Below are 19,698 nucleotides of genomic sequence, written 5' to 3'. Positions count from 1 at the left end.
AAAAAAAAAAAAAAAAAAAAAAAAAAAAAAAAAAACCAAAAAACTGAGAGGGAATGTAGAGCGTCTCCTTGCCTAAAATCTACAGACAACGCTGAATGATAACTATGAAAAGGGAAAAGAAAATGCTGGAAACCTCCATTGACACTTTATTGGTATTTCTGTTGTGCATGCCCTTCCCAAGTAAATACCAGCATTGTCACGAGAGTTGATGAGTAGTCTGTAAAAGAGATACCAAAAGTTTACTTTAGAGCTGCTGAAGGGTCGATGAGCGTTGTATGAAAGAGATACTAAAAATGAACTTTCCTTCTACAACAAAAAGAAATAATTCCATTTGACTTCTCTGATTTTAAGTAGCCTGGATTTCCTATTATAATATGAGAAATCTCTAACAAAATCCACTTTGACTTAATTATTTTATTGATGGGTTGTTACTGCTACCACTGCTTGTTTGAGCTCATTCATTATAGGATTATCTAAAAGTGACACACTCAATTAGTATTAGAAAAGTTACAATGTTTGAGAAATTGGGAGAGATGCTTTGGTTAACACCTGGTGGCCTCTAAGTGATTATTTATAGAGGTGGGTGTTATATGCTAACCATGTCCTATAGGCTGAGTCTGAGATGGGTAGAAAGTTTAGAAGGGCCGCATGAGCCCTCAGTGACTCCTAGAAGGAGCTGGCAAGAGTGGAAGAGCCAAGGGCTGGGCTCCTTTTCATTTTCCCCAGGCCTGTTAAAAATTTTAGCTCAGATCATTTAATTCCTGGTACATTTCTTAATGTTCTTGTCTATGCACAGCACTATGGAAGAACATAAGGACAGATGAAGTACAGAACCTGTTCTCTGGTCTCTATGACATATGGCCTGAAATTTCTTATTTAGTCTCGTGTGTATTTTAATAGTTCACATTTTCACAACTAATTTTCAGGGTCTGAAAAAGCAGCTAGTGGTTTTTAAGGAAACCATGTAGGTATTCATTTGTTTACAGGGACTCAGAAGTGTGTCTCTGCTGATAAGAGCTGGTATAGTAACTCAAGGGGGTAGATGCTTTCTCCATTTGGAGTGAGTAAAGGCAGGGAAAAAATTTAATTTCGCACTTTAGGAGGCTGAGGTGGGTGGATCACCTGAGGTCAGGAGTTTGAGGCCAGCCTGGCCAACAAGGTAAAACCCTGTGTCTACTAAAAATACAAAAAATTTAAAAAAATTAGCTGGCTGTGGTGGCATGCGCCTGTAGTCCCAGCTACTCAGGAGGCTAAAGCAGGAGAACTGCTTGAGCCCAGGAGGTGGAGGATGCAGTGAGTCCAGATCATGCCACTGCATTCCAGCCTGGGTGACAGAGCAAGACTCTGTCTCAAAAGACCTATATATATATATCTGTGTGTGTATATATCTGTGTGTATAGGTGTGTATATATGTATATATATGTATTTATATATGTGTGTATATGTATATATGTGTATATGCATGTGTGTATATTTGTGTATGTATATATGCATATATATGTGTATATATGCATGTGTGTATATGTATGTGTATATATGTCTATGTACGTGTATATATGTGTGTATATAGTGTACATGTGTATATATGTATATATGTATGTATATGTGTGTGTATATATGTGTGTGTGTGTGTGTGTGTGTGTAATTTCATAAAAACTTTATAGACCCTAGTCATTTCAGGCTCCCAGTGAAGGTGAAATAGTAGCTGGAATTGTTCTTGGGAGTCTGATGACAGTGAGCCACAGTGATTTTTAAGAAATGAAACCCAGTTCAGAGACTGGAGGTTTTTCTTTTTAAAACTTGCTATTAGTGTCAAAACTGTTATTACCATTAATTTACTGTATCAGCCAGACTAAGACATTACTTTTTTTCTGTTGACATTAAAAATACAGGAATAATTACAAGAATGTTAAATGCCAAGATAAGTAATTTGCTTTTCATGAATATGCTATTATTATAATAATTCTTTATTTGTAAATTTTGGACTGGAACTCATTTCTTAAAATAGAGGATCTGTATTACCAGCAAATATGGTACTGATATAAACAACCCAAACTTGGAAAGGCACAAAATAGAAGGATTTAAGATACAAATTCTGGTACAATAAGATTGGTATGCAGCATACTATGTAACTTATAGGGGGTATTCCATACATGTTTCTGAGTTAAATAAATGTATGAATGAATGGATGTATGAGGAAGACTTATTCACAGAACCTCTGGCATCTGCAAAGGATATGTATGATAAAGCCTAAATCCCCCACCCCATATACGTGTGTGTGTGTGTGTGTGTGTGTGTGTTAGACAGATAGATAATAAATAGATAGCCTTAGCCTTTTATTGCTTATGGTATTAGGTACAAGAGTTGATTACAACGTGGTGTTTGGTGGATCAAATTCAGTACTCAGATGTAGTGTGCTTTGCCCTTAACAATGTTTTAAAATTTATTTTAGGGAAGGCGTGAGCTCTTGTTTGCCAGTCACACCTCACAACGCTGCTCCTTCGCCCTTCCTTAACCTGACTCATACATTTATGCAGCTCATCTGGCCCCAGGGAACATTTGAATTTGATCCTTGTGCTATAGTCTTTTTTTAAGCAGAGTCTCACTCTTGCCCATGCTGGAGTGCAGTGGCATGATCATGGCTCACTGTAACCTCGAATTCCTGGGCTCAAGCAATCCTCCCACCTCAGCCCTCCAGATAGCTGGGACTACAGGTGTATGCCACCATGCCCCACTAATTTTTAAATTTTTTGTAGAGATGCAGTCTTGCTCTGTTGCCCAGACTGGAGTGCAGTAGCATGATCATGACTCACTGTAACCTCAAACTCCTGGGCTCAAGAGACCCTCTTGCCTTGGCCTACCAAGGTGCTGGGTTTAGAGGCATAAGCCACCATGCCTGGCCATAGTCTTTAAGTCTCCCCAAGTGACCTCATTTTTGACATCAAGGATGGCAATATAAAATTGAAACCCTTGCACTCTGTCTCTGGGTGGAAAGTAGTGACGGTGATGATGATGATGATAGTGAAGAAGATGATGAAGATGATGCTATTGTCTAAAAGTTGTATAGCAGGTTGAATTGCTTTTTCAATGTCCTTGCACAGCTATTCTACCCATTTTATTTATTTATTTATGCATTTATTTATTTTCGAGATGGAGTCTCACTCACTCTGTTGCTCAGGCTGGAGTGCAATGCTGTGATCTTGACTCACTATAACCTCCGCCTCCTGGATTCAAGTGATTCTCCTGCCTCAGCCTCCCAAGTAGCTGGGACTACAGGCGTGTGCTACAACACCCGGCTAATTTTTGCATTTTTAGTAGAGATGGTTTCACCATGTTGGCCAGGCTGGTCTCAAATTCCTGACCTCAAGTGATCCACATGCCTTGGCCTCCCCACACCCATTTTAACCACACAAGAAGGTAGTACTATAGCCATTTTATACATAAAGATATAGATATAGACAAGGGCCTAAAAAATTAGAATATGAACCTTTCCCATGGTCTCACAGGAGTTGGTAGGCACTAGAATGAAGCCTGGGGCTAGTCTCTTTCTCCTGGTCATCGCTGTATCATTCACAATAGGAATGTCCACATGATGCAGTCATTTTGCTTCATTTTCCGTTGGTCAGGGTGTGTCATTGTAGAGAAACTGAGGTCTACCAACATCCCTCTAAGGCCTGGGACAATGCCAGTTGCCAGAATTGTACTTGTGACAAGGCCATCTAGATTTATGATAGGCACTCTCAGCCCCCTACTCTACTGCTGTCTCTAGGCTTTCCCAGCAAGCGGAAAGTGTAGTGGTGTCCATGGCTATATTAGTTAGCTTTTGGTGGTAACAGATCACCTCAAAACTTGGTGGCTTAAAATGACAAACATTTATTATCTCACAGTCTCTGAGGGTCAGGAATCAGGAAGCAGCCCAGGTGGATGATTGTTACTCGGTCTCTCATGAAGTTGTAGCCAAGATGTCAGCTGGTGGCTGGGCACAGTAGCTCATGCCTGTAATCCCAGCACTTTGGGAGGCCGAAGCAGGCGGATCACCTGAGGTCAGGAGTTCAAGACCAGCCTGGCCAACATGGTGAAACCCTGTCTCTACTAAAAATACAAAAATTAGCCAGGCATGGTGGTGTACAGCTGTAATCCCAGCTACTTGGGAGGCTGAGGCAGGAGAATCGCTTAAACCTGGGAGGTGGATGGAGGTTGCAGTGAGTCAATCACTGCACTCCAGCCTGGGGAACAAGAGTTAAACTCTGTCTCAGAAAAAAAATTGTGACAAATATATTAATAAACATAAAATGTATCATTTTAACCCTTTTTTTTTTGAGATGGAGTCTTGCTTTGTCACCCAGGCTGGAGTGCAGGGGCATGATCTCAGCTCACTGCAACCTCCACCTCCCAGGTTCAAGCGATTCTCCTGCCTCAGCCTCCCAAGTAGCTGGGATTATAGGCACTCGCCACAATGCCCAGCTAATTTTTATATTAGTAGAGACAGAGTTTCGCCATGTTGGCCAGGCTGGTCTTGAACTGACCTCAGGTAATCTGCCCGCCTTGGCTTCCTAAAGTGCTGGGATTACAGGCATGAGCCACCATGCCGGGCCCATTTTAACCATTTTAAGTGAACATACAGTTTAGCAGGATTAAATGGTTGCATTCACAGTGTCCTGCAAACATCACCACCATCTACCTCCAGAACTTCTTCTTCATCCCAAACAGAAACTGTAGCCATTAAGCAAGAGCTCCCTATCCTCTTTTACCCCCAGCCTCTGGCAGCTAGCCTTCTACTTTCTGCCTCTATAAATCTGACTACTCTAGGTATCTCATTTAAGTGGAATCATATAGTATTTGTCCTTTTGTGGCTAGCATATTTCACTTAGCATGATGCCTTCAGGGTTCATCCATGTTGTAGCATGCATCAGAATTTCCTTTCTTTTGAAGAGTGAATGATATTCCATTTTATGTGTACATCACATATTTTTTATCCATTATTCCATTGATGGACATTTGGGTTGTTGTGAACACTGGTGTTCGAGTTCTGCTTTCAATTCTTTTGGGTATATACTAAGAAATGGAATTGCTGGATCACATGGTAATTCCATGTTTAATTTTTTTTGAGAAGCCACCATACTGTTTTCCAGAGTGGCTGCACAATTTTACACTCCCACCAGCAATGCACGGGGTTCTAATTCCTCTACATCCTCACCAACACTTATTAATTTCTGTTTTGTATTTTTTTTAATAATCATCACAATTTTAGGCACTGCTCATTTTTAAGACTTTTGATTTTGAGAAAAGTGCTACAAAATACAGTTTGTGAATCAGAATTAGATTTCCCACCTGAGACTTTGACAGCTTTTAAAATTTTATCTTTTTTTAAAAATTTTGTTGTTGTTTTTAAGAGAGTCTCACTCTGTCGCCCATACTGGAGTGCAGTGGCATGATCTTGGCTCACTATAACTTTCGCCTCCTGGCTCAAGTGATTCTCTTGCCTCAGCCTCCTGAATAACTAGAACTACACATATGTACCACCATGCCTGACTAATTTTTGTATTTTTAGTAGAGATGAGATTTCACCATGTTGGCCAGGCTGGTCTCGAACTCCTGACCTGACCTCAAGTGATCCACCTGCCCCAGCCTCCCAAAGTGCTGGCATTACAGGCATGAGCCACTATGCCCAGCCTAAAATTTTTATCCTTAAACACAGGTACAAGTAAAATGTGAGTAAACATGAAAAGTTTCTTACTATGAAACTGGCTAATTACAAGAGAGGTGGTCATGAACAGGTCACTTTCTGAATGGGTGGCCTGAGGCAAGTTCATTTGCCTCTCTGGGCCTTAGCCATAGCATCAGTAAACGGGGAAAGTAAACATAGCTGCCACATAGGAGGAGGATTACATTGATCCATACTTCATTTTAAAAAATTTTTTTTTAATTTTATTTTTTGAGTCAGGGTCTTGCTTTGTTGCCCAGGCTAGAGTGTAGTGGCACAATCATGGGTCACTGTAACCTTGAACTCCCAGGCTCAAGTGATCTTCCCACCTAAGCCCTCTCCCGGCTCAACCTGAGTACCTGGGACTACAGGCGCATACCACCATGCCCAGCTAAGTTTTCAAAATTGTTTGTAGAGATGAGGGGTCTCACTATGTTGCCCAGGGTGATCTTGAACTCCTGGGTTCAAGTGGTCCTCCTACCTCAGCCTCCCAAAGGGTTGGGATTACAGGCTTGAGCCACCGTGCCCAGCCTGGCTCACACTTCAAAGCCATAGAGCAGTGGCTGGCACCCATGCCGGGCACTATGTAAGGGTTAGTTTTTTATTGATTTGACCAGAACTGAAGCATGGGCCCTTTTTTCTCCTTGAGTTTCATCCTGCTTACAAGAGGGCCAAACCAGATCGTACTAGGAACTTTTTCATTTCTTTTTGGCAGATATACCAGAATATATATGAAATACTGAAACCTTTAAAGGCATTTGTCAAGACATTTATTGCCCCACTAAATGCTAAGTACTTCTTAAAAGGGAAAACTTTGTAGGAGAGAAATAGAAAATGACTTTCATATGGACAGGACTATAAATGGGATTATTTTCTTGGGGGAAAACTTTATAAATGGAAACCTCTTAATACCATAAGAGACTGAATTTAAATACTTTTACTCTTTGAAAATGCCATGCCTGGTCTTCCTTATTTGTTATATTTCTAAAGTGCTTTTCTTCCCAGGAAGCTCATTACAAACTGTCTCCTGACTGTATTGAATTCAGGTCCTTTGCAGGGGAACCACCCTTCAAAATGCACCAGAAACAGATCAGAGAGCTGGCAAATTGAGGCTGGGAGCTATTTTGCATGGATATTGCATTTTATGAAGTGCAACACCATTGTTTATCATTAAAGATTCAAGTTCTTTCACCCTCTCAGGCAGAATATTCTCAGCTATGAGCTTGATTCAAACTACAGTAGACAAGTTGTAGAGTTCTTAGAAAGTGAACTTCTAATGGAAATGCTGACAATCCATTAACAGCAGGAGGGCTAATGGCTGCCGCAGAAAATATACTTAAAGATTACAGTAATAAAAACACATATTTTAAAGTGCCTGCTAGGAGTTCAGGAATGTTTTTAAATGTTGCTGTTAATAATAGGCCGCCCAATCTTTATGGCATTTGATTTTGTCTCATAAATGGGTTTAATCTAAGGGAGTGCTGTTGTAGTGTACCTTTTTTTTCTGTTGGACTTTGAGGGGGGGTTGATGTCTTTTGGCAGAATTATCAATGCCCTTAATGGAAGGTAAATGATTGGTATATTAGCAGATGTGTGGAATTTTAAATCTGGAAAAGACCTGAGCAGTCAACCAGTCATCTATTGTTATATCTGCCAGAGGAAACTTAGGACTCTAAAAAGTAAGGGGCTAGAGCTTAGGAAAAATGAGTGTTGGGTTGGGGGTTGGGGGAAGTGCTATTGGTGATGTGTCTGTAGCCTTAGTAATTCCTTACCAATGTCATTATTGTAACACCTGCCCTTCCGCCTGATATCTCTGCTTGGGTTACCTGAGTTCTTTCTTCCTACTGTCATGCTTTTTTATGATGAAAAAAGTAATATATATTCATTATAGAACTATTAAAAAGTAAAGAAGGGACTGAAATCACTCGCAGTCTCATCATCCAGCGCAGTCTATGTTAAAATTTTGGGTTATCACTCCCATCTGTTTTCCATCTCTGTATATGTACATTTCTTCTACAAACTTGAGATTATGCAGAACATAGTGTTCTAAAATCATTTTGGCTTTGCAGTTGCTCATGAGTGTTTTCTCGCATGATGAAATACTATTTAAGAACCTGATTCTTCTCATCCGCTTATTAGATCATCTTGGAGTTGCACAGATTTCTCTAACCTGGTTCGAGAATTTGCAGTGTTGTGTATTTGCAGTATTGCGTTGAATACCATTATACATGATAAAGATTTACTTATATCTCTGGTTATCTCCTCAGAAAATAAAAGTTTTTGCATCTATTGCCCAATTACCCCTCAGAAAGGCGTTGCTATTTTATCCTCCTACCAGCAGTAACATGAGGGTGGCCCTTTTTCTGAGCCCTCAACTAGCTGTAACAAAATTTTAAAACTTTAGCAATCTGATATATAAAATGTATCTCATTTCAGCCATTTGCATTTGTTTGGTTACTAGTGACGCTGAACAGTTTTAATAGCTCATTTACAAACTTCTCTTATGACTTGCCTATATAGGCCATATGCTCTTTTTTTTCTTTCTTTTTGAGACAGAGTCTCGCTCTGTTGTCAGGCTGGAGTGCAGTGGCACAATCTTGGCTCACTGCAACCTCTGCCTCCCAGGTTCAAGCGATTCCCCTGCCTCAGCCTCCCTAGTAGCTGGAACTACAGGCGTGTGCTACCATACCTGGCTAATTTTTTGTATTTTTTAGTAGAGACGGGATTTCACCAGGATGGTCTCAATCTCGTGACCTTGTGATCTGCCCGCCTTGACCTCTCAAAGTGCTGGGATTACAGGTGTGAGCCACTGTGCCTGGCCCATATGCTCATTTTTCTACTAAGGTTTTCACCTTCTTTTTGATTTACAGGCTCTGTGTATATACCAAGATCTATAATTTTTAGGTAAACGTTGCAAAAATTTCTGCTATATTTTTATTTGCCTTTTATCTTATTTCATGGTTGGTTTTTTTTGAGTACAGAAATTTTAAATTTTTGTGTAGTCAAATGTCAATCTTTTCCTTTATGGTTTCTTTCTTTGCTTTTATGCTGACACTCAAAGGTATTTTTAAAACACATATCTGATCAGATTCCACCCTTGATTAAAATCTTTCTGGGGTTTTTGAGTAGGAAATCCAGCCTCCTTGTGGTGCTCTAGGTCCAGACCATTGCCACCCCATGGGCATTTGGGGCTCTGGTCACACCAAGCAACTTGGACTTAGTACGCCTTACTTAGCATGCTCTGCTTGGAAAGGCCATCCTCTGCCAGCCCCCATGGACCCACTCCCTATCGCCACCCACCTCTTCCTGGGCTCATCAAAGACCCAGCTGAGACATGACACCTCTTCTACGCCCTTCTTCCTCCCTTGCCTCTTGTGTAGCACCTGGTCCCCAAAAGATATCTGTAATGGTTTGTAAAATGAATAACCCAAAAGACAAGCCAAGTCTAAGCTGGCAAATAGGAGAATTGGCTTTCAGGGCAAGTTTAGTATCAAAGGATTGAACTGAGTGGCTGGGGGGCTGAGGCTCAACTGTGAGCAATTGAAAGACCCCAGGCAGGATGCTCAGGAGTCAGTGGGATGCAGCATCCTGTGGGGAGCATCAGGGAAGGGCTCAATTCTGAAAGCACCCAGCGACCATCACCTGAGGTCCCAAACTGGCAAACCAATCTTAACCACCTAAACCTCCTCCCACCACACAGTCTTCCCCAAACTGGCAAATGGCATCACTGCTTTCCAATTTCTCAGCCCGAGACTGGAGTAACTTGATTCCTGTTCCTCCCACATCCCATGTCCCATCTGTCAGTGAGTCCTGTTGGCTTTACCGTGAAAACAAGATCATATACTGTAGGATTCCATTTTGATGACATTCTGGAAAAGGCACAACTGTAGGGACAGAAAACAGATCTGTTGCCAGTGACTGGGGGAGGGGAGACTCCAAAGGGTCATGAGGGAATTTGGAGCTGATGGGACCCTCCTATGCATTGATTGGAGTGGTGGTCACACAACTGTATGCATTTGTCAAAACTCAAGGAACTGTACACTAAAAAGGGTGAGTTTATTATACCTCAGTAAGAATATGGGGAAAAATATACTAGGAATCCTGCCATTTTTCACCACACTGCCATCATTCTGGGCCAGACCGGGCTTCATTGCTATCTTAAATTTTTTTTTTTTTTTTTTTGAAACAAATCTCACTCTGTCGCCCAGTATGGAGTGCAGCAATGCCATCTCAGCTCACTGCAACCTCCGCCTTCTGGGTTGAAGCGATTCTCCTGCCTCGGCCTCCCGAGTAGCTGGGATTACAGGTGCCCCCCCACCCCACCCCACACCTAGCTAATTTTTTTTGTATTTTTAGTAGAGACAGGGTTTCACCATTTTGGCCAAGCTGGTCTCGAACTCCTGACCTCAAATGATCTGCCTGCCTTAGCCTCCCAAAGTGCTGGGATTACAGGTGGGAGCCACCTCACGAAGCCTTGGATTCTTACTGCAATGGGCTCATAACTGGGCTCCCTGCTCCTACCCCCACCTCACGGCAGTCTGTTCTCAACACAGCAGTTGGAATGGTCCTTTGAAAAGCAGCAGCAGATTGTTAATCCTTTGCTCAGAACTCTCCAGAGGTTTCTCTTCTCAGAGGAGACTGTATGTGAAACAGCTTCCTGCTATGTCTCTGGCCTGATCTCCCAAAGCGCCTCCCACTCTCCCTTCCCCACTAGCTCACTCCACACTGCCACGATGGCCTCCTCCCCTCCTGGGACCTGCTGTGCGCATCCCCTCAGACTGAAAGGCAGACTTCTCACAATGGGTGCCAAGGCCCTCTGTGGCATTGCCCTCTGTGCCTTCACTGGCGACCTCTTCCTAACCCTCTCCCTTAGTGGCCTGCCTGCACTTCCCGGATGTGTGGTCCATGCTCCTTTCTTGGGGTGCTCTGTCTGGAGTGCGCTGCCCTCTGATTTCCATTCAGCTGGTCCCTCCCCTCATCTCTTCCACATTCTTCACCCAAGTGGCATTTTCTCGGCGGGACCTTTCCGGCGCACCCTGTTTGCAGCTGCCCTGCTCCCACCCCCACTTGCTATCCTCTCACTCTCTTTTTCTCACAGACCACAGATCCGTCTGACATACCATATTTTGTTTATGGTGTGATTGATTCCTCCTCATATCTGTGAGGTCAGCGTTTTTGTTTTCTTTCCTGCCACCCCTCCAGTCCCTAGATCATGACTGCTTGCCTGGCTAATCACAGACAGTCACGTTTTGTAGATGGACGAAAAGAAGGGAAGAAGGAAAGCGTGTTAAGAACCAGCAGTAGCCGGGCGCAGTGGCTCCCGCCTGTAATCTCAGCACTTTGGGAGGCCGAGGTGGGCAGATCACCTGAGGTCAAGAGTTCAAGACCAGCCTGACCAACATGGCGAAACCCCACCTCTACTAAAAATACAAAAATTAGCTGGGCATGGTGGCACATGCCTATAATCCCAGCCACTTGGGAGGCTGAGGCAGGAGAATCGCTTGAACCTGGGAGGTGGGGGTTGCAGTGAGCTGAGATCACACCACTGCACTCCAGCCTGGGTGACAGAGCGAGACTCCGTCTCAAAAAAAAAAAAAAAAAAAAAAAACAGTGGTAACTGTAATCTTCTGTCACTGCCCCTGAATGTCACTTGGTTCCTTACTATACATAGTCTTGGACAACATGGGATGTGGTACGAGTCTAGGTTTGTGGGCTCAGGAGTTTTGGGGTACTGGCTCTTCTGCCTGCTTTACCTTTTTATTTCACTAGTGCCTTCGATTGCTAAGTTAACAGATGCCTTCTCTCAAATTTCTCTTTAGAAGCAGATGTTCCAGGAGAGGAGCAGCCGGATGCTGCAGGCCTTATCCCCGAAGCAAAGTCCTGTGAGCAGCCCAACCCGGAGCCGGTCCCCTTCCCGCTCCCCCTCGCCCACCTTCTCATGGCTCCCACTCAAAACCTCACCCCCTTCCTCACCAAAAGCAGCCTCAGCCTCCATCAGCAGCATGAGCGAGGGGGATGAGGATGAGAAGTAGAGGCTGCTGGCAGGCAAGAGCCACACCACACAGGATGGGGAGAGGGCGAGGGTCACAGGGGGTACCTGGGTGGTGTTTGAAGGGTGATAGTCACAGGGGCTGCAGCTCAGCAGGGAGACCCTGAACTCTGCTAAGGGAAGGTCTTGGGACCAGTTCTCTCTCACCCTCCATACAGCTCAAGAGTTGGGTGAGGCGTGGAGATTTCGAGCGGGACAACCTACACAAACCTTCTTAGCATCATCTAGAATCACTCTAACCTTGCTAAGAAAGGATGCAGAGTGCCCCAGAGAGACTTGCACTAATGGGGTGACTTCTGCTTTGGTCCTTCCACCCACCCCCACCAAGTGAACCACCTGTGGAAGCAGCTGTTCCCTCAGCCTGCTACTTCTGCCTCCGTAAGGGTCCTGCACGTTGCCTCCCACCATCCCAGCTCTTCTAGAATAAAATTTTTTCCAATAGAGGGGGCAAAGTGCTTCTGAAATAGTCAAGTTAAAGACAAATTCCAAGCTTCTCAGCCCAGCCACTGAGACCTGATGTTGGAACGCATCAACTCCTTCCAGTTCCATGAACGTGGCTCATAGATAAAGCCTTGCTTTAGGCCAGTTATCAAAGGTCATCTAGTGTGAACCTTAACTTTTTATTCAAAGGACAGTTTTGTCAAGAACTCCACGTAAGGCCTGACGTGCTCCTGGTTGTACTTTCTCATCATTGGTTTCACTGCATTGTTTTGCAGAAATTACCTTAATCTGTGGGAACTGCAACAAAGAAAAATTTCCTAATATATAAAAAAAAGAGGAGCTGCTTTGCTTTGGCTCCAAGTTTAGCAGACAAGAAATGTCTCCTGAAGCTTCTCCTTAAAGGATGCTATTATGGAATGGCTTTTCCCATTTCCGACCAGTTAACAGTTTCATAGACCTCAAGTAACAGTTTGAGGCATCAAACATAGTATACCGATGGGGGTGCTACCTGCACGTATCTGTTCTATGTATGCTCCAATATACCATCCCTGGGTGTATCACATGTGCAATATGAGTATATAGTGGTGGCATTTTATAATAGACCCCACTCCCCCTCTCCACCCTAATACTCATCTGAAATCCTTGGTCTCAAGAACCATCTGTTCTCTGGTGACTTGGGCACTTTGTTAAGTGCATCCCAGATTCCTGTGGAAATGTTTTATCCCAACCAGGAAATGAGTATGTTGTTCTCATGGCCTCCTGTAACATTTTTGGGTGAAGGAGAAACTCTGAAAACCTTTTACAGAGAACTGTGGGCTCTGTTATGATCTCACCATCTGAGTGGTCTAGGTAGTAGCATCATTATCTCTGGCCCTAGGTTTGCCAAGTGGGATGAGGACTCTAGGTGTTCCTGCTCCTTAGTCACCTGTGTGAAATGAGCAGGGAGAGTTAAGATCTGGAGCCAAACTCTTTGGGTTATTGTCTGGGTATGCCAGTAAAGTCAGAGACAGAGCTGGGGGCTTGTCTATCACAAGAGATTCTGAGCTCCGCCTACAGGTTGTTGGTTTGGGCCTCTATTTTCAGAGGGGATGAAATGCCTCTTTCCAGCTGGTTCCTTGGGAACCAGCCTTCTAGGTGACAAGGGAGCAACCAACGAAGGAAGGCGGCGTGTCTTTCCCCTTTGTGTTGGGGTTGAACTACCTCCCTACCCACCAGGAGATGAGTGCTGTCCGCTGGGAAGCAAAACTACGAGGCTAAGCCGGCCCGGAACCTCTTAGTTCTTGGCACGTTCTTTCTCCAGGACTCTGTGAAGCACTCATGTGGGACAGAGAACTGGCAGGAACATGGCGTGTGAGGAAGAAAACTTCCTTTTGCAGTCAAGGCCCACCTAGAATATTGCTCTTCAGAGAGGGACAAGGGCCCCATTCTTCCATTGTGTCATTTGGTCCCTGTCTTCCATCACGCACTCAGGTCAAACCATGCAAGTCAGTCTACCATCCATTTGAGTTAGTTGGCACTTGCAGCTGTAAAGGATGAGGCCACCCAGGCAAGGGAATGTGGTGGGAACAGGGAAGAGAATAGAAGGAAAGAAGTTCCTGGAGGGAGGAAAGGAGGATTAAAAAAATATCTGCTCTCCTTAAACCATTTCAGGACCTCACTTTATAAGTGAGACTCTCTTGGGAATGCCTTTTGTGCCCCCACGCCATGGCCCAGGGCAGACAGATCCACTTTTACCTGAATTCTGCACTCTGGAGCAAACACTCTATCAGGTTGACTATACATTTGCAGGTCTTACATGCCATACTGACAGGTGCCACTTAGTGACTCATCAGATAATGTCACCATTGCTGCCAATTATGGGAAACAACCAATGCCTCTTCCAGGGATAGGCCCAAACCACACATAAATGGGTTCTAAATCTCACCCTCCTAACTTGCAGTGAGCTCCCCAACCCCATACCCTCTTGAGGCTGCAAGTCTACTGAGAAGGAATGGGGAGGATTCTGCAACCCAACTTTTGAGATTTCTTGGCCATCTTTTAGCCTTTCACAGCCCCTACCCCCACACCACCTTCCTGCTCCCAGGTGGGGACCAGGTTGCATTTTGTTAGGGCTGCCTGGTCAACCGTAATGGCCAAGAGTGAGTTAAGGCTGGAATGAGAAATATGGGAAGGGTGCTCCAAGCTTGGAGGGGTAAGCAAGAATGACACAACGCAAGGGAGGAGATTCTTTTTGCCCTAGTGAGGAAAGGAGGCTTCAGACTGAGGAGGGCTAGAGGAAGCTACTTAGGACTGCAGAAGGGGGCAGCTTATGAAGATGGGAGAAAGTGGGACTGAAGTAGTAGGGGAACAGGAAGGTAGTGATTTTCCGCTTCGTTCCTTCCTTCCTTCCTTCCTTCCTTTCTTCCTTTCCTTCCTTTCTTCCCTTCCTTTCCTCACTCCCTCCTCCCTCCCTTCCTTCCTTTCTTCCTTCCTTCTTTCCTTCCTTCCCTGCCTTCCTTTCTCCTTCCTTCCTCCCTCCCTCTCTTTGTTTCTTCTCTTTCTCTCTCTCTCTCTCTTTCTTACACACACACGCACATACACACACACATAAACACAAACACATATTTTTTGAGGCAGAGTTTCACTCTTGTTGCCTAGGCTGGAGTGCAGTGGTGCCATCTTGGCTCATTGCAGCCTCTGCCTCCCGGATTCAAGGGATTTTTCTGCCTCAGCCTCCCAAGAAGCTGGGATTATAGGCGCCCACCACTACACTCATCTAATTTTTGTATTTTTAGTAGAGACAGGGTTTCACCGTGTTGGCCAGGCTGGTCTCGAACTCCTGACCTGAGATGACTCACCCGCCTTGGCTTCCCAAAGTGCTGGGATTACAGGCATGAGCCATCATGCCCAGCCGATTTTCCGCTCCCTTTCAAGTGTTAACTCGCCCCTAACAGATGAAGAGGTAAGGGTTCCTTTTACACACAACCAAGGTTAGCAAATGCCCACGAAAGATGTGGGGGTCCCTGCCTCTCTAGCTGTTTCATTTCAGCACTTCTACATTAGCTGCTTATGGGGACACTAAAATCAACTGATCACCCCTCCACCAGCTAAGAAACAAGGGTGAAACTGCTGTGCCATAGTCACACTGAATGACTTACTTCTGGCAAGCATGCTCCTGTGTGTTAGGACCTTACCAAGGCAAAGGAACTCCAGCCTCAAGAGGAACAGGACACGAGACATTGGCCTGGCCTCTGACCTGGTCTGAGTGGAAGAGACAGCTTAGGGATTTCACTTTTGCTCCATGCCTTAGGCTATTAGATACTGTGATTTCACCCCCTGAGGGAGGGACAGGAAGAGCACAGATTTATTTTCTCTCCGTCTTCAGTACTTATTTTAGCATCTAGTCATACCCCAGGGAGAGATGCAAGACAGTGTCACTGGCTCAGCTGAAGCAGATGAGCCTGTCTCTAGCAGAGATGTGCCTGATTCTTAGGCATCCATTCAGCATTAGCCTTGGCTATCAGATTTTTTAAAAAGAAATAGCTCATGAGGCATTTGCAACTTATTTCTAGTTTTTTTCTGTTGTGTCACTGCAGTGTGTCCAGGGACAAAGCCATAACTAGAGCATACATACTTAAGACTATGCTGTACATAGAAGACAAGACGATGACTTGTCTGGGTTAAAGCACGACCTTATGCCCAAGCATTTGCTCTGGTGCTGAATAACGCAAACTACTGGAATCAGCCTCCCCCAACTCTGTGCGTCCCCCGCACCCTCCCACCCCGCACTCCTATCCCATTCTTGCTCTCAAATGGACCACACCATTCTCAACTTGTTTATAAATAAAGTGAAGCAGAATTGCGCTTTTGTGTGTCATTGTCATGTTTCTTAAAAAGTGTGCTGCTGTGTGTTCCTATTTATGAGCTCTAGTTCAGTGGGGAAAAATACAGGCATTGTAGTAGCTGTCCCAGCCCGCTGGCTGGCTCTGCCCAGCTGTGGCCCTAGCACTTCAGAAGGATGCGACTCTGCACCGTGCAGATCAGGGCAAAGCCTTAGAGTTACCAAAGGCCCCACATTTGGCTTGCAAGCTAGTTAGGAACAGCACCACGTGGAGGGAATTGTAGGCTCCGCTACTAACTGACTTTGTGATGTTGGCCTAACCTTTTCATTTCTTTGACCTCAAGGAAATGATTTCTAAGGTCTCCTTTGCCCGTAAAGGCCTCTGAACGTATTAGGCAGCCTGCACTGCCCCAAGCTTCTCCCAGCTGTGATGCTGTCACTGGACGACCATGAGAAAGTACTGAACTCTGACATCTTGGGAAGCTGGACAGATGGTCTTCCAGTCCCCTGGGGCCTCCACAACTGCTAGCATTGCTGACTGGTTTATGCCTTCAGCCTCCACACTTCTAGCATCAAGATAAAATGCTCTCAGGTTCCGTCCACTTTGCTTATCTTGTCCCTTGATGGAATGCTTCCCAAGTGTACCTAAACTTTGAGAAGTGGCCATTTCAACCACTTTTCCATCTTCGGGAAAAAAGCTTCTTTGATTAGCTAGATGCAGATGGATGGGAGTGGAGGCGCTAAATCTGGATTCCAAATGTCAGCACCGAAGGCAGATGTCAATGTTCTGAGAACTGTGCTCATGCCCTCCACTCACCAAATTTAGGAGATTCCATTAACCCCATACGGAGAGGTTGAGCATTTTGAAATGACCACAGTTCCGACATTAGCCTCGGGTCTAGAATAAATAAAGCCAGGCTGGTAGTCCACAAGGGAATGAATTTAAAAATGGAATACCTATTATTCATATACCATATTATTCAGTTTTGCCACATAGATCAAATGCATTCTTGACAGGTTGTATTTCAAGCCAATGGTTACAAGTTTCTTCTTGATTTCCATGAAACCTCAGACATATTCTCAAGGGGAAAACAATCAGTTATAAGGTGTAATAAAACCCATATTTAAGAACCTTGACATTTGCCCCCAAGAGAATTAGCCTTTGTTAATGAGCAGAATTCCTGGGGGAAAAGGTACACTATCAAAAATAGGCAAGGACTTCATGACTAAAACACCAAAAGCAATGGCAATAAAAGCCAAGATAGACAAATGGGATCTAATTAGATTCCAGAGCTTCTGTACAGCAAAAGAAACCATCATTAGAGCAAATCGGCAATCAACAGAATGGGAAAAAATTTTTGCAATCTACCCATCTGACAAAGGGCTAATATCCAGAATCTACAAAGAACTAAAACAGATATACAAGAAAAAAACAACCCCATTCAAAAGTGGGTGAAGGATATGAACAGACACTTTTCAAAAGAAGACATATATGAGGCCAACAAACGTATGAAAAATGCTCATCATCACTGGTCATGAGAGAAATGCAAATCAAAACCACATTAAGATACCATCTCATGCCAGTTAGAATGGTGATCATTAAAAAATCTGGAGACAACAGATGCTGGAGAGGATGTGGAGAAATAGGAACACTCTTACACAGTTGGTGGGAGTGTAAATTAGTTCAACCATTGTGGAAGACAGTGTGGCGATTTCTCAAGGATCTAGAAATAGAAATTCCATTTGTCCCAGCAATCCCACTCTGGGTATATACCCAAAGAACTATAAATCGTTCTACTATAAAGACACATGGGCACGTATGTTCATTGCAGCCCTGTGTACAATAGCAAAGACTTGGAACCAACCCAAATGCCTATCAATGACAGACTGGACAAAGAAAATGTGGCACATATACACCATGGAATACTACGCAGCCATAAAAAACGATGAGTTCGTGTCCTTTGCAGGGACTTGGATGAATCTGGAAACCATCATTCTCAGCAAACTGACACAAGAACAGAAAGCCAAACACCGTATGTTCTCACTCATAGGTGGGTGTTGAACAACGAGAACATGTGGACTCAGGGAGAGGAGCATCACTCACTGGGGGCAGTTGGGGGGATAGGGGATAGACAGTGGGGGGTGGGGAGAGAGGGGAGGGTGGGGAAGGATAACATGGGGAGAAATGCCAGATATAGTATGCACCTAAAGTAAAACAAATAAATTTTAAAAAAATGTTCCCACACACACAGTTCTCTTGTCTTGGAGTCTTCATTGGTTACCGGAGTCGAATGTTTAGGCGACGTCTCCAGGTATTCAGCAGGAACTATTAGATTAGAAAGACTCCCATAGAGATGCTTTTGAGACAGTGTGACAGTTCATAAGCATCAAAGTATATCTGGTGATCAACTTCTTTAGGAAACCATCAAGTAAAACCAATAAACAATAAAATCTGAAAATCGCATTAAGAGCCCAAATATCTGTAGGTGACAGAACCCTTATGTTAGTCTTCTACACTACCATAACTTATATTCTAGAAAATGCACCATATTGGCTAAATTTCAGCTGCAGTTGACCAGAATGTGAGAAACTTGGAGAAATGTTCAGAGCAGGGTTGACATGTGCTCTTTCCTAGAAACAATTTTTTTTTGAAACAGGGTCTTGCTCTGTCGCCCAGGTTGGAGTGCAGTGGCAGGATCTTGGCTCACAGCAACTTTGGCCTCCCTGGTTCAAGAGATTCTTGTGCCTCAGCCTCCGGAGTATCTGGGATTACAGGCATGCGCCACTATGCCTGGCTAATTTTTGCGTACCTTTTTTTTCTTTTTCTCCCTATGTCTGTGAGAGTGTCTGTGTATTTTTAGTAGAGATGGGGTTTCACTTTGTTGTCCTGGCTGGTCGAATTCCTGACCTTAAGTGATCTGCATGTTGCGGATTCCCAAAGTGCTGTTATTACAGGTGTGAGCTACCACGCCCAGCCCCACCTATAAACAATTTCTATTCTCCTTAACTTTATAATCTTTCTTGAGTGGAGGAAAAAGAATTAAGCTGCAAGGTTCCTGTACTCTATTCATAAAGAGTTCTGATGGAGGGATTAAGTACAAGTAAAATATTTGACGTGTAACCTTCCTTTTAAAAAGAATTGATGATTCCCTACTTGAAAGAGTTGGCGTGCTTTACCCTTTCCACAGGGACCTTTTCAACGGACTATACTTGCAAATAACCCTGTCACTCTAAAATGTCCAAGTCCAAAGGAAACTTGTCATCATCTGCCATGTGCGTAGTGGGACATGACCCATTACATAGCTTGAGAAGATAACCAGTCTTTTTTAGCTGTTTGGTAGTCATATTCCACTGGGAATATGTTCACAAAATGCCATTTACTAGCCTGATCACAGATCCCCCTTAACACCATTGAGTCACTCATTCTTTTTCTATGTGTTTCTATATCTGGTACCCAGGGATTAATAATAGATGAAAGAAGTGGAAGAGGTTTGTATTTGTTTCCTATTCCTGTAACAAATTATAACAAACACAGTGGCTTAAGACAACACAAATTTATTAATTTACAGTCCTGAAGGTCAGAAGTCCAAAATGAGTCTTAGTGGGCTAAAATTAAGGTGTTGGCAGGTGGCAGCTGTTCCTGTCTGGAGGCTCTAGGGGAGAATCTGTTTTCATGTCCTTTCC

At 43.9% G+C, this 19,698-nt stretch overlaps 1 protein-coding gene across 5 annotated transcripts in view; it reads left to right on the top strand.

The window, feature by feature from the left end:
- Window positions 1–12,194, top strand: part of PCYT1B (phosphate cytidylyltransferase 1, choline, beta) — a 102,666-nt gene extending 90,472 nt beyond the window's left edge. For all 5 annotated transcript variants that reach the window (XM_032286157.1, XM_032286156.1, XM_032286159.1 and 2 more), the window contains one exon: window positions 11,524–12,194. In XM_032286157.1, coding sequence (XP_032142048.1) covers window positions 11,524–11,736 — 213 coding nt within the window. In that variant the 3' untranslated portion in view covers window positions 11,737–12,194. The remainder of the gene's footprint in view (window positions 1–11,523) is intronic.
- Window positions 12,195–19,698: the final 7,504 nt, after the last annotated feature.

The sequence above is a fragment of the Sapajus apella genome, unplaced genomic scaffold, assembly GCF_009761245.1.
Source record: "Sapajus apella isolate SASKATOON/1434 unplaced genomic scaffold, GSC_monkey_1.0 scaffold17, whole genome shotgun sequence".
Classification (NCBI taxonomy): domain Eukaryota; kingdom Metazoa; phylum Chordata; class Mammalia; order Primates; family Cebidae; genus Sapajus; species Sapajus apella.
This window is presented reverse-complemented; position numbering and strand designations above follow the sequence as displayed.